At 41.5% G+C, this 25,581-nt stretch overlaps 2 protein-coding genes across 2 annotated transcripts in view; both read left to right on the forward strand.

Moving 5' to 3' along the window:
* The window catches only part of LOC112429812 (protein NLRC3-like), a 158,064-nt gene that overhangs the window by 19,012 nt on the left and 113,471 nt on the right, over window positions 1-25,581 (forward strand). Inside the window, exon 7 of the mRNA XM_076882442.1 lies at window positions 792-965. Coding sequence (XP_076738557.1) covers window positions 792-965 — 174 coding nt within the window. The remainder of the gene's footprint in view (window positions 1-791; window positions 966-25,581) is intronic.
* On the forward strand, window positions 18,683-20,654 carry LOC143414114 (stonustoxin subunit beta-like). The gene is made up of 2 exons (XM_076877793.1): window positions 18,683-20,565; window positions 20,645-20,654. The coding sequence occupies exons 1-2, from the start codon at window positions 19,979-19,981 to the stop codon at window positions 20,652-20,654; spliced, it is 597 nt and encodes a 198-aa protein (XP_076733908.1). The 5' UTR covers window positions 18,683-19,978.

Here is a 25,581-nt window from a genome sequence, read left to right on the forward strand (position 1 = left end):
ACATTTACAAACCAATCAAAGACAAACTGATCCATGTCAGGTTATAACAATATTCAAAGTGAATACAGGCTGCTGCTGGACACAGACAGGTAACATCATTTTGACTTGCTGTCACCTGGATCTGGACTCATAAACACTGAAGCCCTGAACAGGAATACAAATCATTTTCTGCCAACTAGCGACACACCAGCAGATAATGGCTCAGAAAGCTAAAATGAGCCAATCATTTCTGTGTTTAGTTCCCCTGAAATCAGATCTGATATCAGCAGCTCTGAGTTCATTCATCATTATTGTCCAGTGATGAGATTTCTGCTCCGTTTGGTAACAGTCAGCAGGTTTTTCCTGCGTGTGGACGTGAACAGTCGTACCTGACAGCAGGTAGCAAACAGAGATCATCTTTCCAGCTGGAACTCTTCACTGAGCTGAACTCATTCAAAATGTTCTGGAGTCAAAACAGGAAACAGTCCAAATGTGTGTCTTCACTCTGACTCTGGATCAGATCTCAGTGACAGACTGTGGACATTATGGAAGCCTAAATGTGACACCATCTTCCTCCTTCATCTGCAGATTAAAGCCAAACAAAGATTCTCATTAAAAGTCTGCAGGTCTGAGAGAGACTCAATTGTTGTGTCATGTCAAACACAGTAAGAGGAGCTGAAGCACAGATGTGAAGAGCAGATTCATCAGATTATGACCTCACTCTGTTTTGTCTTCATATACATTCAGTCTGTGTTTATAATGCAGATTTTCTGCTTTTATAATAACACATTTTATATTTTCTATCATCACAGACTGACTCAGTGTCGACTCTCAGAGTCTCACTGTGAAGTTGTGGCCTCAGCTCTGAAGTCCAGCCCCTCCCATCTGACACAGCTGGACATGACTTGGAACAAGCTGCAGGATTCAGGTGTGAAGCTTCTGTGTGCTGGACTGGAGAGTCCAAACTGTCGACTGGAGACTCTGAGGTGAGTTCACTGACTGCGGCTGTTGTTGTTTTTCTATATTTCAGGTCTTTGATGTTTGAAACTTTCTTCAGTTCCTAAATGTTCAGGATGTGTCTGAAGACAAATGTGAAGAAGTTTGAGTGCTTTCAGAAATGTTGTCTTTCCAAACGACTGAACAACAGTTTTTCCTTTTGGCTCCAAACAGAAGTGACAGACTTGAGCAGGGTTCATTTAAAGGCTGACAGAAGTGGAGTGGTGACGGGGAGATGTTTGACAGGACAGTGTTTCAGCCTCCACAGGTTCATGTTGTGCTCCATCAGTCAGTGAAGATGAAGTCAGTGCTGATGAGGCTGTAGAGTGTGTGAGGGATGTGAATGAGGATGATGAAGATCTGATGATAGCAGATAAAAACAGGCTGCAGAGACTTTGAGCCATACAGGGCACACAGTGTGTGTACAGAACAGCTGAAATCATTATGGAGGCCTCACTGGGATATGGAAGCATCACAGTACAGCTTCAGTGAAGCATTAAAGTCTCTGATATGAGATGAGAAATGAAGCAGCCAGAGCTTTTTCATGAGTGGAAATCCACTGTGACTGTGAGCTGCTGCTACAGCCTCCAGATTAGCCAGCAGCTCATCCTGGTCAACATTTTCTCACCAACTTTAATAGAAGTGTGATGTTTTCAGCTGGAGTGATGGTCAGGGTGGCCTCCCTCTCCTCTTCTTCTCCTCTTCCTCTTTCATTTGTAAAGCCACTTCTGCTGCTTTCATTCATTTGGAAGTCCTGTAGCTGAGTTTGGGAGAGACTAACAGCCTCGGCAGCAGAGGGGAGAAAGGCTGTAACACCACCACTTTACTCTGTTCTACCTGTCACATCATTTTATCAGGAAACAAATATGCTCATGTTTTTCCTATGTTTGTCTTGAAGATGTAAGAAGATCACATGGTGCTTTTTATTATTGTGTTGGTTTGTTTGCTGTCTCTTGGATGGAGCCCAGCTGTGCGTGGCCCCTGGGCCTGTGGTCAGAGTGTGTGCTGGATAATCCGGCCCAGGATGAGGCCAAACTGACATGGGATGAAATGTCTGTCACATAATTGAGCTTAGTGTAGTTTCATTTCTGCACAATTTAAAAACAACCAAAACTTTGTTCTGTCTTTTCTATGTTATACTGTAGACTTTCTTTGATACTGTGTCCAAAAGGAGCAGCTTTTACTTTGAAGGGGAGGCGTCTCTGTTTCCTCTTCAGGTTGGATGATGGAAGCAAATGAGTGTGTGATGTTCTTTCAGTGTTGCACTTTGTAGACGCTCCCTGAGCACTGGTCTCACAGCCAGCTGCACATAGAGACCAGTGTTGTTAGTCCAGGTCAGAAGATGACTTGTTGGAATGAAAATGAGCTTGTAGTTTGTCTGCTTTAATAATGTGACTGGAAAAAGGTGTTGGACTTCAAATATGTCCATTTCTTTCACACTTCACCTTTAAAAGTGAAGCCTTGTGGTTCCTGGAAGGAAAAACACGACTTTTTCAAGTCTTTGTCCTGTTTTTATGATAAATGTACGACTTTAATGTGAAACGTTCAGAGTTTTTTCTCTTGTTGTGTTTGTTTGAAGCTGCTTCCTGTTGGCTTCAGCTGTTTGGAGTTTCCATTTTCTAAACTTCTACATTCTGAACCTTCTTCAGCTCTGAACAGATGATGAAACACTGAATGATTTCAAGCTCACACTTTGTCTAATAAACTTACATCTTTCATTCTTTATACAGATTGAGTGACTGTGGTTTGTCAGAGATCAGCTGTGATTATCTGGCAGCAGCGCTGAAGTCCAACCCCTCCCATCTGAGACAGCTGGACCTGAGCTCCAACAATAAGCTGCAGGATTCAGGAGTGAAGCATCTGTGTGGTTTCCTGGAGAGTCCAGGATGTGGACTTGAAACTCTGAGGTCAGTCAGCATGTTTTAGTTGTGCTGAGATGAATATGATGTGAAAGTTGTGCTGACACTAAACTGCAGACATCAGGCTGATATTATACTGATCCACACTGAGGATCTTCATGGTAAAGTCTGTTTTCTTCTTCTCTGGTTTAGTCCATTGACTGCAGCAGAACAATGTTCACATTTCAAACAGTGAGACTCAACGTATGGCCCGCGGCCCACACGCGGCCTGCCCACCTTTCCTGATTCAGAGAGAGGGGACCCTGATTAACTGTGTAGTGTTCTTCCTCACAGTTCTAAGTATCAGACACAACAATGAATAATCCACAGCTGACTGTCTTTAGCAGGTCAAAGGTCACGGCACACAGCAGACAGTGGGAAATATTATAACTCTGATCATTTATCAGCACATATCCATATGTATAAAAACAAAGCTGACACTGTGAGACTTGATCAGAGGTGTGATCATCACAGCAGAGGCCTTTGTGTCAAAGTCACTGAGGATCAAACAGAAACACATGAAGCAGATTTTCCTGTTCTGGCTTTTTATAGCAGATAACCTTCAAAATATTCTGCAGTCCATCAAAAACTGAAGCAAACCATGAATCAACATGTGAACATGAGCTGATGCTGCTGAAGTGAAGCAAAGTTACAGAGGTTTGATTACAGACACAGCTGAGAGTTTGTAATCTGTCATCATTTTAAAAGGTTTACATTTCTTCAGTATATCCACATTTGCAGCTGGTACCTCAACCTCCACTTGTCCAACACAACTGCTGTCCACTGCCTCCATGACATTGTGATTTTGCTGTTGGTCTTCTGTCAGATCTTCATCAATCACTTCTGCACGGGGCACACCTTCAGACTCTGCAGCTGCATAACGAAAGCCTGTAAGATAAAATTAGACATAAGGTAAATGTACACCAATATTCCAATGACAGGTGTGTGATTCATCTGGAAGTTATGTGCGGATTAGTGTACAGTGATAGCAATTTAGTATGTTTTTAGAGGGGGGGGGGGTTGTTTACCTCCGATGGGTGCTCTTTTTCGCTTCCGTTGCGTACGCCTTGAGTGCCGGTCCGAGTCTGATACAGGTATGTCGTCATGCCCCATGTGCAGTGTTGGTGCCCAGTCTGGATTTGTTACATCCATTTCATATGCTGGTTTGCCTGCAATAATGCCAAATCATAAGCTACTCAGTCGACATGATGTGGTTCTGCAGCATCACACATTAGCGTGTTTTATCTCATGATCTGTGACCTCAGCACGTTGAAAATCACACTAAAAGCCTTTCAAGAGTGATATGAATTAATTTAGAACTCACCGGAAAGAAAATGCCGTGAGCAAACCAACAAAAAGCTGGGGATTGCAGAGAACTCGATATCCGCTCGTCTCACCGCTGCAATCCAAGCCTGACGTCTTTGTTTAGTAATATCGGATACATGGGATCCCTCACGTTGCCTCCAGGATGGAAAACGATGAAAAGAGAGCCCGTTATCCAGCTTCTTGCCTTCACGATCGTGTGATCTAACGTTGCAACCGACAACACAACACGTACGATCCATAGCTGAAATGGTATCCTTTGGCTGGCCTACTGTCATGGCGGAAGGGGGCGTGGCCCATCTCCCGTGACATCACGCTCCAAAGCCCTATAGGTGGGAAAATGTACCATGTCGACCAATCAAAAATGATATGGAAACATGACATTTGGTTGTTTAGCAAAAGGGGGAAGTTTTAGGAGTGACCGGCAAGAGAGAGCGAGTGAGCGAAAGAGAGAGAGAGTTTTGATACGTGAGAGATTTGTGACGTTTACCGTGTTTGGTCTCAAGTTAGTTTGTTGTCTTGTGTATTTAGTGTGTAGCTGTTGTTTTGTTTTGTGTGTCAGTTCTACTAGTGATCGTCACAGTTGCTGCCTTAAAGCCAACAAAGGCAGATTGCAGTGTAAACGCTGAGTGACACACCTGCTGTCAGACCTGCAGGTTTATCCCTGTGCTGTTCTCATATGTGTTAGAGTGACACAAACTATTGTTTGACACCTGATTGTTCTGTAAATAGTTTGAAATGATTATATGAAAAACGTCTGAGCCTTGGCTGCATTTTTTGGTAAATAGTACCATATAACTTTGTTGTTTGCAAAACGTGTGCGTATTTTTAAAAGTGTACAATCTCTATTTGCATTTCAAGTTATGAAGATGATTCGTTAAACATGTGTGTGGTTTTTACAGTCAAAATATCACTTTCTACTTGTATTTTAAATTTTGTCTGAATTTAGATAAATTGTGCTGATACAGTTGGTCAAAATGAGAAAATAACAGATTGGCAAGATGAACTGTTTTTAAAGGTAAAATATAGAGGCCACATCAAAAGTAGTCAAGAAGGGTTAAAGGCTAAAAGCAAAGTTGTCACCAAGTACTGTTTATATTTGTGTGTATTGCTGCAGCTTTTTTGAGTATTAATTTGGTGCCTTTGTGTGAAATAATGGTATTGTGAGTGATCCATATAGTCACAAAGAATAGCCACTTGTTTCTGTGCTACCAAAGTTCCCCGGCTTTCATTCAAAATGTGTTTATCGTCAGCACCTGCACATTAAACTACTTAAACATTATAAATGTCTTCAAGCTCACACTGAGGCCTGTGGGGTACTATCAGCCACTGAGACAGTACACACATTTATATGTGTTTGTATATGAATATTTCATACTTTAAGACTGCCTGTTTATTTAAGGGAGATGAACAAAATACATTGGAATTGTACAAAATAATATCATGGATGATAAATTAAATAGATTTTAAGTAGATGCTTGTGCATTCTTAAAGTCTTATATGTTGAACTGAACTATGTGATCTGTTCAAAGCCTTAATCTTAATTTGAAGTGAAATGTGCATTTTGAGTTTATACACTATGTATATAAGGCGACCGTTTCCTTTTGCAGTATTTTTGTGTGGTGTACTTTTCTATGTCTTAACAAAAGGGGAACAAAGGTGTTTAAGTTCACCTAGGATGATGTGTTTTAATTTTCACATGGTCTTGCTTGAATTTGACCCTGACAAAGGCGTATGAACTCTGTCAGCTGTTTGGAGTTTCCATTTTCTAAACTTCTACATTCTGAACCTTCTTCAGCTCTGAACAGATGATGAAACACTGAATGATTTCAAGCTCACACTTTGTCTAATAAACTTACATCTTTCATTCTTTATACAGATTGAGGGACTGTGGTTTGTCAGAGATCAGCTGTGATTATCTGGCAGCAGCACTGAAGTCCAACCCCTCCCATCTGAGACAGCTGGACCTGAGTGACAACTACAAGCTGCAGGATTCAGGAGTGAAGCATCTGTGTGGTTTCCTGGAGAGTCCAGGATGTGGACTTGAAACTCTGAGGTCAGTCAGCATGTTTTAGTTGTGCTGAGATGAATATGATGTGAAAGTTGTGCTGACACTAAACTGCAGACATCAGGCTGATATTATACTGATCCACACTGAGGATCTTCATGGTAAAGTCTGTTTTCTTCTTCTCTGGTTTAGTCCATTGACTGCAGCAGAACAATGTTCACATTTCAAACCTTCAAAGAAGAAGAAAAATCCTCCACTGGATAATTCACTGTGAAACTCTCCAACTCTTCATTCCACCTTAAAGTCTGTCTGACACTGAAATCCAAAGCAAAATGTGCGTTTGCTTTACAGACAGCAGTCCAACACAAACATACACACATCATCCAAAACACAGTCCAACATCCAAATCTCCTCCACTGCCAGCATGAATGATGGGAAAGAGAAGGAGGAACACTCTGACATTCAGGGTTAGAATGAGTTTCATGAAGCAGACTGTGAAGATCAAAGCTGCATTAGAAAGCTTACATGAATGAATGAGTGGACAGAAGTGGACAGAGATCATCTGAAGCACTTCAAAGGCTTTAAATCAGCACATTTCTCTTTATTCTTTATCAACTCTGTTAGTTTCTCTCAGTTTTCTGTGGAATGAAGCTAACAGCAGGCTAATAAGATGCTGACCAATAGGTTTCTATTAAAGGTTGTAGTTTGTATATGAAAAAGTGCTTTGGCTCAGCAGGGATCAGCTTACAGGTAGAATACAGCTGCTGGATGGGATTAGCATGTCATAGCTATCTACCAAACTGCTAACTGGGGGATTTCAGGCCATCTATGGATCATTTTTGCTAACTGTTTATTCAGCTTAGGCTCACAGGGCTGCAGCCTGTGCCCTAGCTGTCATAGGGCAAGAGGCGTGGTCCACCTGCACAGGTGAGCAGTCCATCACAGGGCCAACAGAGAGAGACAGAGAAGCACTCTCTCACAGCCACACCTACAGCCAATTTAGAAGCACCAATGAACCTAAGCAGCATTTCATTGGACTGTGGGAGAACATCCAACCTCCACAGAAAGGCCAACAAGCTTCAACCTACAACCTTCTTGCTTTAAGGCACTAGTGCGAACCACTTTTCCCCATTTCAGCCCAAATCCTGCATCTTCCTGTTTCTGACTCCAGGCCAGCTCCACTAACACTTTCTCATCAGACACTGCCACCTAGTGGAGGAAGTCTTAGTTCCATTTGAAGCTTCAGATTACAGTTAGTTCCTTTACAAAGAGGTGGAGGTGGTGGGGCCACAGCACCATCATCACTGAGTGCCATAGGACACTTAACCTTTGTTTCCATATGCTGGGAACTTCCTGTTGTTCCAAGGAGGACTGGAAAATGTGTGAAAATCTCCCAGTCAGTTCCTCACAGCACACTTCAATCATTTCCCTCCCACAGCATCAGGACCAGGGCTTTTTCTCTCTTTGCTCCCACTAAGAGATTTCCACACAAACACCTCATCAGTGGGACTCTCAGAGCTACCAGCCCTTTGCTACAATCACAAAGCTCTTCATTGAAATCAATGATATCAAAGCTGGAATCAAATGAGTCCAAGTCTTCTGCTGATTCAGCATCACATTCATCTTTGCTCCTTGTCCTGCATCCCCACCATGGACTTCATTCCTTTCCAAGCCAGCCTTGAGTGTCCTTTATTCAGCTCATCCTCTGCTTTACTTTTACACCTGATTTTAGCTGCTTTATCTCTCTTTCAACAAGTTTCTGTGCCTCAATCTTTTTCTTCTCTCCCTCATAACAAGACAGCTTCTTCTGCCTGAGAACATGTTGGAGTGATTTACTAATCCAGGGCTGCTTATTGGGGAAAATACTTCCTGTTTCCAAAGTAATCCCCATTTTTCCCAGAAAGAAATGTAAGTAGAAATCGATGATCTAAGTGAGAACATGAGCCTTTAAAAAGTCCCAGTGGGTGCAGTCAAAGCAGTCCCTCAGTCCCAGTATAGAGTCTTTGGTCCAGACTGGAACAACTGTGTGCCCAGTTTGAGCTCTCTTCAGTGCTGTGACCTGACAGACCCAGAGGGGCCATCACATCACATTTAGAAGCTCCCCTAATGGAGCCACAACACATGTCCAACACTTAGTCTGTCTTGTTGGACCAACTGGAAGAAATGATTCAAGGACTTAGTCACAGAACAGAGATTCAAATCTCCAAAATCCAACTGGCTGCATCAGGACATATAGTCTGAAACTCTGCACAGTTTCCTGTTTGAAGCTGCTTCCTGTTGGCTTCAGCTGTTTGGAGTTTCCATTTTCTAAACTTCTACATTCTGAACCTTCTTCAGCTCTGAACAGATGATGAAACACTGAATGATTTCAAGCACTTTGTCTAATAAACTTACATCTTTCATTCTTTATACAGATTGAGGGACTGTGGTTTGTCAGAGATCAGCTGTGATTATCTAGCAGCAGCACTGAAGTCCAACCCCTCCCATCTGAGAGAGCTGGAGCTGCAAGGAAACAACCTGAAGCATCCAGATGTGAAGCAGCTGTCTGATCTTCAGCAGAGTCCAGACTACAGACTGGAGACTCTGGAGTAAGTAGAGTGATGGAGTGAGTGGGTGGTGCTGTCAGCAGTATTGTACTAAACACAGTCAGTATGAAACAAAGATCCAGTGTTTCCTGTAAAGCTGCAGCTTCTCAGTGAAGCTGTGAGAGGAGAATGGTGACAGGCTTCAGGATTGGACACAAACACTTCCTGTTTCTGACCTTTATGGTCACCATAGTAACGGCTGACACGCTCAGATCAAACACTGTCAACAGCCAATCAGCTCTCTGAACAAAGCAGCACGCAGACCAATGACTGCATTCGTTTCCAAGTTTAAAGCAGTGAAGAACACAGTCTGTAGGTGAGGAAGAATTTAGTGAGAGCAGATGTTTGGATGGAATTCCTCCAGTTAACAGCTGGAACCGTCCATCTGGATTGTTGGGCTTGTTGTTGGGGTTCCTACAGAGCTCAGAGTGGACACACCAAGGTTCTTCTAATGAATGAAAGTCCAAACTCAAACTAGGAGGGAAAAACATTTTCATCAACTTCAATAAAAATCCAAAGATTAGAAAAAGTGAAGCAACAATGAGTCCTAGTACAGTCCCAGCACTGAAGTCCCTGCTGCTCTTTATACTGGATGTGCTGCATCACTGACTGACAGCTGATGAAGAGTCTCTGGAAACACTCGTTTATCTCCTCTGCTCTTCCTTCTTCTCTCTGCAGGTGGAGGCGATGGTAAACAGGACGGTGTGTGTGCTGAGAGAGGAGGAGCTGTGTCCTGATGATCCAGAGAGGTTGAAGCAGCAGCAGCTTGTGTGTAGAGACGCTCTGACTGGGCCATGTTACTGGGAGGTGGAGAGGAGAGCTTCATCCAGCAGTGACTGACAGAGGAATGAGAAGAAGTGCAGATGACTGTCAGTGCTGCAGAGTGAACTGCTCTGAGAACAGCTCCACTGTCAGACACAATGTAGAGTCCAGCATCATCCCTGTGTGTCCCTCTGGATCTGACAGAGGATCATCAGTGTATCTGGACTGCTCTGCTGCTGCTCTGTCCTTCTACAGTCTCTGCACAGTCTCTGTCTGACTCTGGCTTCAGACCCTCCTGGATCAAACTCACCTGGAAAGACTTTCAAACATCACTCAATAGATTTGAATACAGAATATATTTGATATATACTGTAGATGTACTGTAGAGTTGCAGTTTGTCACTTGTAAATACAGTCTGTGAGCAGCTCTGAGCTGAAAGATCTTTCTAGAAACAGGAAATGTTTTCACTCTTCTGTTGCTTTTTCATATATTTCCACAACATTAATATTGATCCCACCTGTCTCACCTGTTTCATGCTTTTATACATAATAACAGGACACGTGTGATCTGAGCGCTGCTGTGGTTGCTGTGCTGCACGTCTTCATTTAGATAACAGAGACATCTAGTGGTTCAGAGGGAGAACTGCAGGAGGTGGAGCTGTGTTTTAGCGTGGAAAACTTTTTATCTTTTAGGCGCAGATACAAATATGACAAGTATCAGTGTGAGATACAAAAGGTCACATCAGTCAGCAGAGGGAACAGTGATCACACAGCAATGTAAGAATAGAAACATAACAGTGAATCTGGACATGTATACAGAGGGAAGCAAACAAACAGGATGTAACACTACATTAAAGCCACAAATGGGAAGAAAACAAACACAAAGGAAAATATATTTGATCTCAGGAATCCAAATCAGATGCTTTAGAGCAGGGGTCGGCAACCCTGGGCACGCGTGTCACAGCTGCCACGTGAAGGGTTAACTGATGGCACGACCATAGCTGGACTGGCCATCGGGCATACTGATGGTGATTTTTCGTTTTTAATGGGCCGATGATGTTTTTTTATTTTTTTGTAACGGTATAAACGATGGAAGGTGGCGGATTGTCCGGATGCTGGTCGATGTGTAAAAATAAGTCAGTTGTTTGGTGGTGGCTATGGCGGAGCTTCCACAGAGGCAGCAGGTGGATGAGGGAAAGGGGAGGCAGGAGGAGCAGAGACCCGAGGCGGCCGCCGGTCCGAGTGTCAGGTGAACTGAACTTCAGGTAAGAAGTTATGACCTGCAGTCTGTCTGGGTCAGATATAAACCAAGTTTAGGTGGAGTTTATTTTCCTTGTGCTGACTTTTTACAGTCAGTTACAATAACTCATACTGTGTACTAGCTAGCATGACGGAGTTTCTATACAGCTGGGTGGTGCTATGATGTTACTGATAGTGAACTTTACAGTGGCTTGCAAAAGTATTCGGCCCCCTTGAACTTTCCCACATTTTGTCACATTACAGCACAAACATGAATCAGTTTTATTGGAATTCCACGTGAAAGACCAACACAAAGTGGAACGAAAATCATACATGATTCCAAACATTTTTTACAATAAATAACTGCAAAGTGGGGTGTGCGTAATTATTCTGTCATGGAAAAACACACTGCCATCAACTGTTTTGTTTTTGTCAAAATCACTGTAATATAATCACTGTACCTTTATATACATGTGACTTATATTAATGCTGCTGCCCTCTTGTGGCTAAAGTGTAATTATGTTCTTGTTATTAAGGAAAACATTTGAGAGTAACATGACAAATGAGTCAGCACTTTGGCTTTAGCTGAAGAAATCCTCATTTTTATGTCATCAGTTATAGTTGCATGTATTCATTATCATAAGTTAACCTTTAATATTGATGTCTTAAATTGATTTTGAGTAAATTAGCAATTTTATGGTATTTTATGGTTGTATTAAATTAATACATCACTAATGAATTAATTATTTCAGTAATTAATTTAAAAATGTACATAGTCAATTAAAGAAATATATTAATAATGAATTATCCATTAATTTCATTTAAAATGTTTCATTATTTGTTTATATACAATTCAAATTAGTTAATTACATATTTAATCAATTATTGGTTTGTTTTCTATTTTAATTATTTTACTGACACATTTAATGAATTATTTAATGATGTATTTATTTAATTCACGTTGCTACTCCTGGCCCTGCATCGCTGTTCATAAATACATTTTATTTGTCAGCTTCACCCATCAAAGTCAGGGGGCGGGGTTAATGCTGATCAAGTCAAAACCATTGCTTTGGTCTGGTGGGCGTTCTTTTAGTGGGCTTTTCTGTCACGGCCTGCGTGGCAGACTATGATGAGGGGAAGGAGGACCCCGATGCTGGACTCTTTGATGAGGTCAGTGCGTTTATTTACAGTGATGCTAAATAATCCAAACAACAATAAATCCCCGGTGCGTTCCCGACTCTGACATGTCCTCTTGCCAGTGTTAGTGTTCTTTGTCTCCGCTCCTCAGTGTCTGAGCACCCCGTGCTCGCTGCCCTCTCGTCTCCACACTCCTCCTGGGGAATAACAAAGAGGCAGCCGTCAGCAACGCCACAATGCAGCAGACTAACCTTAACTAACTCGCCAAGAGACTAACGTGAAGTTACGCAATGATCCAGCATCGGAGAGAGCTCCACCACACTCCTAAGTAGCTCCTCTGACGAGGCTTGATCAGCTGCAGGTGTGAGTAATTCTCCTCCGCAGGTGTGGCCAGGCTCCTGGCTGACACACCCACACACACACCTAGATACACAAACATGGAAACAGGAGACAGCAGCACCAAAAACACACATGTCCATAACTTCTTACAGGCCCTGGGTCACCCAGACCCCGGTCCCATGACAATTCCTCAAAACTAAGTAGGCCTACACACCAGGGTTTGGACATGTGTGGACCCAAACTATACTTAAACTTTACCCTTTTGTGTGTGTCACCAAATACACTTTAATATCTTCTAGACAAGAATGTAGTGGCACAATCTTTAACCTCCTAAGACCCAAACTCCTCCGTGGCATTCATTTTTAGTTTCTCTTTGATATTTGGGCTGATTGGGACCTGATGAATGTAAAAACAAAGAATTACCAGATTTTTATTTTTATTTTTTTACCAAATTTTTGTTTCTGAGAAAAATGAGAGCCACATATGAGGATATTTGTCTAAAATTTTGATAGCACAGTGGCAGTGTAACATCCTCGTAAGTGGATATCAGGCCCTTGTAGAGCAAAATGTAGTATTTTGGTCTAAACAACCCAAAATGTGATGTCCACATATGTGGACGCCAGGTCCTAGGAGGTTAAATATCTGCTCACTTTGTCAAAATGAACCTAATCATCTCTGATGAGTTCAGTGATGTCTGCCAGCTCACCTTGCAAGTGGTCGAGCTCATACCGCCGACAACGCGGCCACAACTTGTAAACCTCCTGCTGACTATCAGCTCTGGAGTTATTTATTTATGTTAGTTTCAACTGTTCCTGCAAAAAGTAAGCACGTGTTACTGATAAAAAGTCCAATAGAAGCAAAGTCTAAACTTTGAAAACAAAAAACAAAAACCTGTCTGATTAAGATCTGATCTTTGGGGAGTTTCAATAAGCAGTGTGACCCGTGTATATGCATCAGGGGTGGGTTTTGATTATCGATTTATCGATTAAAATCGATTCTGGCTTGGATAACGTGATATCGATTCATTAAAATCCTGAATCGATTTTTAATATAAATTTATTTTGGCCAAAACACCAGAATCTCAGGTTAAACCTCCCAAAGTTTCAACAACCACCAAACAGCTAAAACAGTAAATGAGAGCAGGAACACGGATTCTGCACAAAGACGTAAACACAAAGCGCGGAGCCGCCGACACATCAGAATCAGTGAGATGTGACTTTCTCACCTGACGGCACGGACACGAGCTGAAAGCCGACAGCTGATTCTGAAGCTGCAGGTTTGATGTCTCTCCAAACAATATTGAGTAAACCAGCAGCAAAAGAAGCTCCAAACTACGCTTCACATAAACATCGTCATGAATTCCCTCTGATTGTTTTGCTGCCACCAGGATAAAATCACACTTCATGCACAGCTCTCTCTCTCTCTCTCTCTCTCTCTGTACTTCTAGAACAGTTTCCTGTTTTCTGCATTATTCGCTTGCTTGTTACGCACAAGTCTACCGTTCTTACAGCCTGTCGGCCGCTGTTTTTTTTCTTTTACTTACTTCTGAAAACAAAGCCTCGTTTCTGCCGTTCAATACTGAACAAATTTAAACTTTTTAAAATGATGCAAAATTGCAAAATGCTCAGCTGTGTCTGTAATCAAACCTCTGTAACTTTGCTCTGCTTCACGTCAGCAGCATCAGGTCATGTTTATATGTTCATTAATGGTTTTCTTTTGTTTTTGATGTACTGCAGAATATTTGTATAAAATCCCAGGCCAGGAAAACCTTCATGTTTTTCTGTTTGATCCTCAGCTACTTTGACACAAAGGCATCTGCTGTGATGCTCACAGCTTTGATAAAGTCTGGCAAGTGTCAGATTTCTTTTTATAGATATAAAAATATAGAAATGTACTGATGCATGTAGTAACTGTTAGCTTTAACTGTACAAGGCTTGTTAGACATAATGAAACACATCGTACAGATTTCTGGATGTTAGACTATAATTTTTATAATGATTATTAATCTTGAGTCTAAAAAGTCAGTCGAGTATATCCAGGATATCTTTCTGTTAACTGGATTCACTGACACTAACACTGGGACCAGGATAAGCGGTCGCATGAAGCTGGTTATCAGCTGACAATCTTATTATTTAATTAATTTAATTAAGTTATTTAATTTTTCTAATTTTTCCTCTACATTTCCCCTGAAATGAAGGGATTGTGTTGAACATGCTTTAGTTCCTCACATTTTTCTGCATCTCTTTGTTCAACCCCCTGAATTAAAGCTGAAAGTCTGCACTTCAAACACATCTGAGTTGTTGCATTTAAAATTGATTTTAGTGTATGTACAGAACCAAAATCAGAAACTAAGTTCTCTCTGTCCAGATATTTATGGACCTAACTGTATAATCTATACAGCACGTAAAAAATGCTGTAAATAAAGAAGTCTGTGAAAATGTGGCGCTTAAGGTCAATTTAAACTGAAGTGATATAATCTTCTCCCCACAGTTTGAGTTTGTATTGTCTCAGCTGCAGACAGACTATGATATTAAGGAGGACAGTATTACCCTTGGACATACTCTGCAGGACAAGATGGCGCCAGCAGTATGCACGGCGACACGTCCGCTAACCCTACTAACTTTGCTTTGGCTTTGGCTAGCCTTATCCTTCTCCTTTCTATCCCAAAATGCTCTTGCTCTGCGTGTGTATAATCGCCAGTTACTCCTTGAAATCAAAGCTTCATATGACCTCGCTCTTAAACAATCGGTGGTAGGAAATGCTTATGGGCCTCCTCCACCACTTCTAGAGCCCTGTATCCCGGCCTACTTGTGTCAACACACCTTCACAACGTCCTGGAAAAAGCGTCCGAGGAAACGAGGAAAGCGGGCTGGTACACTCATCAAACTCCGAGCTGTTCTCCGCGCTTCTCGCGGAACTACTGGACCAGCAGAGTGCATCTCGAGATGGATCCTGCCTGTTGTCCCTGGAACTTCCACGTCACTTGATCCCCCGTCCTCAGCTTTTTATTTTCCTAAGCGGTCTCGGACCCGTGGATGCGGTGTGGACCACAGAAATCTTCGCACACTTAACCGAGCTGGAGCGTCCGATGCTAGGATCTACACATTCCAAATGGCCTTGTTAAATGTAAGATCATTAGCAAACAAGACGTTTGTATTAAACGACTTCATAAAGTCACAACAGTTGGACTTTCTATTTCTGACGGAAACATGGCTCCAACCCGGTGAGTCTGTAGCGTTTTCGGAACTGGTCCCTCCCAATTTCTCATTCTTCAGCCTCCCTCGGTCCTCTGGCAGGGGGGGAGGCCTAGCCACTGTGTTCAATCCTCGATTTCATTGCCATCAAATATTACAGCATGACTCATTTTCTAGTTTTGAACTCCAGCTGTTTGAGTTACACCTTAATCCTGCTGCGCCTCTGCTGTGTGCCCTTATATATCGCCCTCCCAAGTTTAATAAGGATTTTATCAAAGAGTTTTCTGATTTTATGGCTGGAATCGCTCTTAAATACGACAGCTTTTTGATCCTTGGCGATTTTAATATTCATGTCTGTTGTGATTCGAAACTTTTGGTCAAGGACTTTTTAAATATTATTGATTCCTTTAACTTGACCCAGTGGGTTTCTGGTCCCACGCACGAAAAAGGTCACACACTGGACTTGGTGCTTTCCCACGGGTTGGAAGTGTGCATCACGGATATATCCGAATTACGCATTTCCGATCATCTTCCTGTGTTGTTCACTCTAACACTGCGCTGCTCGATGGACAAGTCGAACGCCCCACTGCGCAAAAAGCGAGCGCTTAATGTACTAACAGCACCTGCCTTTTCTGCTGCCTTTATGGACTCTGGAATATTGAACTCCAACTGTAAAAATGTTGAGGACCTTTCGGCTATTTTTCATTCTACTTGCACTTATATCTTGGACTCTATTGCACCATTCAGAACTGTGCGCGCTAAGAATTCATCAGAACCGTGGTTGAACGATTACACCCGCTCCCTCAGACGCGACTACAGACGCGCTGAAAGGAGATGGAAAAAGGACAGATTGTATGTTTCCTTACAGATTTTAAGGACTCGTCTCTCTGCTTATCAAGAAGCTGTAAAAACTGCAAAAACACAATTTGTCTCAAACTTAGTATCAGCAAACGGTCATAGGCCTCAGGTACTTTTTAACATTCTTAATCGCTTTTTTAGTTTATGTGATAATCCTGGAGTTACTTCTTCACCAAGTATGTGCGATGATTTTTTAGCATTTTTCAATAACAAGATCTTATCGATTAGGGCCCTTGTTTCGTTGTCTGTTGTCTCAGTTCAAAGCCCTCCACCTGTGTGTTCAGCTGTCTTAGAGCAGTTTGATCCCGTCTCCCTTAAGGACCTAACCGCGATAGTTAGTGGCCTAAGATCATCACACTGCCCCTCTGATTCTCTTCCCCCGAGTCTGCTCAAAAACACTTTTAATATTGTTGGCCCTTTTATTCTGAAATTGATTAATACGTCCCTTACTACAGGCTGCGTCCCACTATGCTTCAAACAAGCTGTAGTTCAGCCTCTTCTTAAAAAACAAAACCTGGACCCAACTGTTCTGTCTAATTACAGGCCCATCTCAAAGCTTCCTTTTCTATCTAAAGTTTTGGAGAAAGTGGTCTATCTACAGTTGCAGGCACACCTCGATTCTAATATGATCTCAGAAAAATTTCAATCTGGTTTTAAATCATTACATAGCACTGAGACAGCTCTTTTAAGGATTTTTAACGATATTCTCTTAACTATGGATTCTGGCAGCCCTGCTGCCCTTTTACTGTTGGACTTGTCAGCAGCTTTTGACACGGTTGACCACGACATCCTGTTATCACAGCTAGAATCGCATGCTGGCCTAAAAGGATCTGCCCTTCAGTGGTTTCGCTCCTACTTGACAGAAAGGTTCTTTTATGTCAATATGGGCCCCCACAACTCCAAATTAGCTCCTCTTAAATACGGCGTTCCTCAAGGCTCTATTTTGGGTCCCGCCCTCTTCGCACTCTATTTGCTGCCATTGGGCTCCATCTTCTCGCGGTACAGCATTTCATTTCATTGCTTTGCGGATGATCTACAGATTTATCTACCTTTAAAATCAGGATCAGATCAACCGCAGCTCTTATTACGCTGCCTTGACGACGTTAAACAGTGGTTATCATTAAATTTTTTACAGCTAAACGAAAACAAAACTGAGGTTGTCATTTTTGGCAATTTCAATCATATCGACAGCACGTTGGGTACCCTCTCCTCGTATTGTAAAACACATGTAAAAAACCTCGGAGTTTACATTGATGGTTCTTTTAAATTGAATAAGCAGGTGAGTGCAGTAGTTCAGTCCTGTTTTTTTCAGCTAAGACAGCTAGCCAGGATAAAGCCATACCTTCCGGCTGACGTCTTCGAGCGTATCATCCACCTTTTTCTTACTTGCAGATTGGACTACTGCAATTCATTGTATTATGGCCTAGATCATGCCACCATCCATCGCCTTCAGATGGTTCAAAATGCTGCTGCTCGCCTGCTAACCGGTACCAAACGGAGAGAGCATATAACCCCAATTTTAGCCTCTTTACACTGGCTCCCTGTCCCCTACAGGATCCAATTTAAACTCTTACTTTTTGTTTTTAAGTCACTCAACGCCCGAGCCCCCCCCTACTTGTCAGAGCTCCTCTCTGCCTATGCTCCAGGAAAACCCACGAGATCTAGTTCAAAACTATTGTTGTCCATTCCACGGACTAACCTCAAATCTCGTGGTGATAGATCCTTCTCTGTGGCAGGTCCCAGACTTTGGAATAGTCTCCCCTTTAATATTAGATCTGCTCAAACTCTTGAGCAATTTAAATCTTTACTAAAGACACACTTTTACGCTCTGGCTTTTAACACATTATGACCCAAGCATTTTGGATTTATCTGAATTAGTTAGTATTGTTTCAATTCTTCTATTTTATTGTTTCTATTGTTATTATTGTATTACACTGTAGTTTTATTGTTATTGTTAAGCACTTTGTGCAGCATCGGCTGTTGGAAATGTGCTATATAAATAAATCTGACCTTGACCTTGACCTTGACCTTAATATTATTAGTTATTAATATTATTAGTTATAAAGGACACCATCCTGCCTTTAGTCTTATTCATGATGATTATTAGTCGTCTTCTAATGTCCACAAGTCTGTATGATGTGTTTCATAGTTTCTAACAAGCCTTTTAAACTTAAGTTACTGCATTGCTGAAACATCAACATCTGCTTATTGAACAAAACAAAAACAACCAAAAGACCACACATCTGATTTCATTTTTATTTTAATAGACTTCCAAAGATTATACCAGATAACTGGCCTCAGAATATAATTGAATAAACATTTTTGAAAACGATAACCTAATCCTGTCTTGACAGGCTGAGCTCTTCAGTATCCACCAACAGCATCGTCATGCTGAGTCAGACGTTTCTGCTCCTGCTGGAAATACTCTTCCTCTTTCCACATTGTACCAAATGTTTTTAAATGTTAGTTTCAATTTAAAATGAAAGATTAAAAAAGTGTAACACATATAAACATCAGATAATTAAGACAAGCGAATGGTTCAGTTCCACATGTGCTCCGCTGACACATTAAACTTCAGTAAAATGATGCAGTTATGAAACAACTTTAATCTAAAACAAACTGATTTGCTCAGGAGCAAAAACAGTGAAGTCAGTGACTGTAAGTGAGTGAGCTGTGCTGGTGACTGGATATCAGATTTCCAGTCATTAGAGCAGATAAGTGGCAGAACTATATTACTGATTTAATTTAAATGCAAATAGCCCAAATCCTGATTAAAGCATCAGGTTCACTTATAAAGTATTCTGTAGTTATCTTAGTGTCCATCGCCCTTCCCAACATGGGAATAAAGCAGCTGTGAGAGAATTAAACATGAATGAATCAATGGTACGGAAGTGGAGGAAGCAAGAAGAATGAGCTGAGTAAAGTTTGACTCATGCGACATTTTTGTTTCGCTTAATGCGCCTTATAATCCAGTGAGCCTCATGGTCTGTAAAATATGGTGCATTTGCAAATTATGTGCACAATATTGGAACTAAACTATTTTATATTGACAAACAGCGGCCCGCATTAAACTGTGACTGTCACCAGGTAATGTGGGCGTGTTTGCTGAATAAGCAGCAGGTGTTAAACAGCTGACAGGTGAACAGGATGCATGCAGGTAAACTCGAGGGCCCTTCGAGCTGATCGGTGGTGTCGTGAGGAGAATTTCAGCTCATTATTCATGTTACAGAAACACAGAGGTACGAGACCAGGCAGAAGACTTTCTGATTATTTGTTTTTAGTTAAAATAATTCCATTGTTGTCTAGTGATGGTGTGGTAAAGCTCTGTGAATGTGTCCAATTTTTCCGGCTTTGTTGCTTCACCCAAAGGCAGATCACACAAAGTTTAACTGCTTATTATGAAGAACTGACATCTGCTGGTCATTTAATGTTCAGCAGCACTGCTGTGAGAATACCTGTAGGACACATACCAGTGGATATGTGAGCACATGCACAGCTGCAGGGCTAGAAGGGCCCAAATGAATTAAATAAATAGATTCTTAAATAATTAATTAAATGTGTTATTAATTGATTAATTACATTTATTTAAAAATCATTAAATTTTTAATTAATTTATTGTAAATGTTGGAAATGAAATTATTTGGCATTAAATCAATGATGTATGTATTTAATAAGTATTTTGAACTTAGATTCCTGTCAACTCACAATCGACACAAACACAGTGAACACAAAGCTCCAACTGTCTGACAACAACAGGAAGGTGACACATGTGGAGGAGCTTCAGTCACATCCTGATCATCCAGACAGATTTGATGTTTGTGAACAGCTGCTGTGTAGAGATGGTCTGACTGGTCGCTGTTACTGGGAGGTCGAGTGGACGAGGAGGGCTCGGATATCAGTGAGTTACAGAGGAATCAAAAGGAAAGGAAGGAGTGATGAGTGTGTGTTTGGTGGAAATGATCAGTCCTGGAGTCTTTGCTGCTCTGATCATTATTCCTCTGTGTGGCACAATAACAGAGAAACACCCATCTCCTCCTCCTCCTCCTCCCCCTCTGTCTCTAACAGAGTAGCAGTGTGTGTGGACTGTCCTGCTGGCACTCTGTCCTTCTACAGAGTCTCCTCTGACTCTCTGATCCACCTCCACACCTTCCACACCACATTCACTGAACCTCTTTATCCTGGATTTGGGTTCTGGGATCCATCGACTGGTTTCATGAAGGGTATTTCAGACTTTTTTGGCACACTTAGGTATGAATTGACTCTTTGTAGTTAGTCTTACCTGTTAGAGAAACAGTTCAGTCTGTTCATGTCTGTGTCTTTCACTCAGAAACGCATGATGAGATTCATGGATTCAGTCAGTTGATGTTTTAAACTAAATGATTCACAAATTATTATTCAACACAAGTTTGGTGAGCAGCAGGGCTCATCCTGCTTTTTGTTTTTGTGCATTATAATGATGAAATAACTTTGTCATGTCTGTGGTGGCCTTTGGAGAATTAAACCATCCTGTAGAAACTAGATATAAATGTCATATTTTCCAACATTGATATTTTTCTGTGTTTCAGACGACAATGAAAAGATAAAGAACAGTCTGTAAATCACAAGTTATCAATTCAAATGATTATTAAAGCCACAAGAGAAGCTTCCTGTTATTTGTACCACTCACCTGGTCATGTGATCCAGCTGTGCAGCCAATCATAACTGCCATCACTTTCTACTTTGATATTTCCATGGTGAATGGACTGATTCTTGTTTAACACGTTCATACTCTGATGGATGCATCGGAGAGGGTTAGTGTCTTGCTCAAGGACACTTTGCGTGCCAGCTGGAGCAGTCAGGGATTGAACCACCAACCTTCTGATCATTAGATGCCTTGCTCTGTCTCCTGAGCTACAGCCATCATCAAAGCTCTTTCTTAAATCCTCTCTGAGAGGAGCTCAAACACGAGGAAGAGACGAAAGTGAGGGAAGAGAGTGGACTCATTAGTAAAATGAAAAACAGCCAGCGTTGATGTTTAAGACAAGTGAGGTAACAGAAACACTATATATAGCAGCGGTCACCATGGCAACATCAATGTCGGTTGCTACGTATTGTACTGATCCTGATCTGTGAGCCTCATATCAGGATATGCTGTTGTTTGTATTTGTTTGCATTGTTACCATTTTTGTGTCTTTTTTAACAAACTACTTTTATCTTGCCGTCGTTTGTCAGAGAGTCAAACTACATTTGGTTCATCTTTCTACAATAAAAACATTTCTTCATCTTAATTATTGTATGTGCAGAGTTGTAGTTACTCACAGTGACCACTGGAGGCGTGTGATCCTGATAGTTTCCCTGGAACCGTCCAGTTCATCCACATGAATGAAGCTGTTGGTGATTAACGCTCATCTGTACAACTTTAACAACAATATCAAACATTTAATCGCTCTGCAAACAGCTTGTCTGATGTATAAACTGTGTCTTAAAGGATCAAAGTAAATGTCACATTGAAAGCAGATTTCACTGTAATGTCCTCTGTTTGAAATATTCCAAATATAATCTGGCTTGGTAATGATTTACTCATATATTGTCCACGCAGACTAAAGCAGTAGGAGATGAGATGAAAACAATTAGAAGAATCTTTACTCTTTAATGTCACAAATTCCTCTTTGTATGTAACATAACAACATACATGATACAGCTGCAGCAACTGAGGCGAGGAGAGAGGCAGCAACAAGAAAACTGGAAGAAGGAGACCAACAACACCACCTGTGGAAATCTTTCCCCAATCAAGCGTCATCATATCAGCATTTCATCAAAAGCACACATGCTCCGACCTGACAATGCAGAGCTGTGGCAAAATCATTGAATCATTTATGAAACAAATGAGTGCATCAAAAATAAGAGTGGAGCTGCAATGAAAGAGAAGTGAACTTTCTTCAGTCAACACAAAGTTTTCCCTGACAGGTGACATTTAATTAAAGTGACTTTATCACCACACACACATTCAGAGGCAGTCTACAGGAGCAGAGCTGCAGCTATTCAGCAAATGTCTCCCTGCAATCCTCACTGCAACACCTACATGTGAAAATGAAACCACCTCTACTGTTCACACATGAAACGTCGTGTGAAGAACCAGTTTTCCTCAGATCTCTGTTTTAGTAACTCTGAAGTCTGAACTTTGGATTTTTGCATCCTGTTTGTACTGATAACTGTCAGTGGATGATTTTGATCCCAAAGAAATCTTTAACACACATGTAGTGATGGGACGTGTTACTGAAACAATGGTTAGGAAACAGAAATCGCCTGAGAATCTGCTCATGTTTAAGATTTCTTCTTTACAAACATTTTCTATGGCTGTTCCCAGTATGACCAGTGATACAAAGCATGGGAAATGGGGATTAGTTCATTCAGACAAATACACTTTTTCAAATGTAAAAATAAAGAAATGAATCAATAAAATAAAAAGTCAAAGAAATAAAAAATAAGGGTCTGAGGCGTCTGTCTCACTGTATCCATGGCAACAATTTACTTCCTGTTCCTTCATATCAGAACCACATCTTTGAAATCAAAACATTTAAGATTCAAATTCAACCACAGATGTGTTCAATTAGATATTAAATGAAGCAGTGCAATGTTTTTATCACTATCCAAGTTTGAACTCTAAGTAGAAGATTTAAAAAAGCAACACACACACACACACACACACACACACACACACACACACACACACACACACAGTATGCAGACATGATTTAGCTGATGATAACATAACGACTGCACAGACCCGTGGGATGATTCATGTCCTTTTTCTTACTCTATGCAATGATGAACTTCTTGCTTCAGGACCTTCTTGATGAATTTGTTTTCTAATCCACAGTTTTCTACCTGATCTGTGTGTTTGAAGTAAAATGTGTTGCTTCAAATGTAAAAGTTAAACAGACAGAAAGCATCAACGTGGACTTCAATCAATGTTTTGTGTTCATACAGGTCAGCTGTTGCACACAGAGCTCCTGGATTTACACTGTGCCCTGGTTCCTGTGTTTCTGTATGTAGTTTAGTCTAAAGTGGATCCTCCTCATGTACAGACTGAATTATCTGTTCAACAATCAGCATTTCTGATTCATGGATTTCATTTGTTTTTGCTAGTTTTGACTGAGATTTCAACATATCTGTGGTGGCATCTGTTCAGTGTTATGGAAGTTTTACAGCACTAATCTCACTTCACTCTGTAACATAACAGTGAACAATATTACTATTAGAAAGATTATTAGAGAAGCCACAATCAGATGATCCCCTATGAGGTGTCCTTGGTTATAGTGTGAAGTCATCTGAGGGGAGAGAAGAAAGAAACACTTCAGTGTTAATGAAAAAGTCATCAGTCTTCTTATGGGAAGAGACCTCCACCAGACCAAGACAGATAACCATCCAACACGTTCTCATCCCAAAACCTAACAGACCGATGCCATGTGACAAACCGATGCCATGTGACAAACCGATGCCATGTGACAAATCGATGCCATGTGACAAATCGATGCCATGTGACAAACCGATGCCATGTGACAAACCGATGCCATGTGACAAACCGATGCCATGTGACAAATCGATGCCATGTGACAAATCGATACCTTTCGGTCTCCCTCTCTCTCTCTTGTGCTCCTGCTCCTGCCAAAAGCAAAGCAAAGCATCCACCCTTTTCTTACCGGCGTCGTGAATTGTTTGTCAACATCTACTCATCCTAACGTTGGTCCAGTCTTTGTCTCAGTGTCAAGTCAGTCAACACTTTAGTCCACATGGTCAGTCCAGTCACAGTCCAGTCACACACATCATGCACACACATTCACACTAGATCTTGCTGATAGTGGAGCCTCACGCGCAAAGCATCAGAGTCTCCACCCTCATCAATATGAGCTCATTTATTTGTTCTTTCTTTTGTTTTTAGAAAAAGAGTTCTTTATGATCTTGGACTGGATTGACTCGCTGCAATCCTTTAGACAGGAACTCGCAGGTTCCCACAGGTGACCTTTTCCTCAGCCCATTGTAATCTGGAAAAGCTCACCTTATATTTGCTCTCACAACAATGTTTTACAGCGCTGTTAATTCAATCTTGCAGGCCTGCTTAGAACAAAGAAGGAGGAAAAGAGAGCTGATTATTAGCTCATCAGAGCACAAAACATCATCACCAAAGGGGGCGACACCTGACAGTTTTCTCTAAGTGCACTGTTACAGAAATAATGAGCCGCTCCTCGACATGTCCATGTTTAGTAAAACTCCCTCTATTGAAATAAGAAAACAAGCCAAAGCTAACTGACAGAATGAACCCATCACTAAAACAACGACCCCAAAAATCTTCATCACAGAAAAGTTTTGCTTACTAATCCAACAATATGTTGTGGGAATTAGAACTTTCCGGGTCATAAAGCTTTTGCCCGACTCTTGGCTTAACTAATACTGACATAGTCTGAAATCAGACTTAAAGTCACTCCCTCTGTTCATTTAGGATAAATGTATCTATATCTGATTTAGGCTAAGTGCCTTTTGTTTAGATGAACTGCTGGACTTCCAGACCAGCAGGTTTAGGGAAGTCTTTATGGGGTCACACTCTGACCCCCCCCCCCCCCCACCACCACCCACACACACACACACACACACACACACACACACGCACACACACACACACACACACACACACACGCACGCACAGGCACGCACAGGCAAGGTACTCTTTGTTTGTATGTAGACGTCATATGTTAATGAACGTCATATGTATATTCATGTAACCTCAATAAAAGAGCAGTGTTACGGGGGAGCGGACGAGAGCAACTGGGGTGAAGCGAAGGAACGGCGTTTGTCCGGTTCTCTCCCATGCACGGGAAACATGAAGAACTTTGCCTACTCGTGTCTTGCTTTGCTATGTAATTAAATTGTCCTTAACGTTCCAACGAATAGGTTTATGCTACAAACCTATCACTGAGGTTAACTACACAACCCCTCGCCACCTCCTTATACACAGGAGTGAGTACAAAAGGGTTCGTACGGACGCATCAGCCGGCTGTCCTTCTGCTCGACACTGTTAGCTGAAAGATGATCGGATCATCCTCTGTCCTGTATTTAAGGCTGAGAGTCTTTGTCCAGTCTCTTTTCCACAGCTACTGTCCACAGCACTGATCCACCTGCAGCACAGCCCCACTCAGTTGTTTTATGATTTACATTGTGCACGTTTCCCTTCCACTGAGCTTACAAAACCTCTGACAGGAGAAGTCAGGCATGTGTTTCCCCCACCTC

The sequence above is a fragment of the Maylandia zebra genome, linkage group LG3 (assembly GCF_041146795.1).
Source record: "Maylandia zebra isolate NMK-2024a linkage group LG3, Mzebra_GT3a, whole genome shotgun sequence".
Taxonomy (NCBI): Eukaryota; Metazoa; Chordata; class Actinopteri; order Cichliformes; family Cichlidae; genus Maylandia; species Maylandia zebra.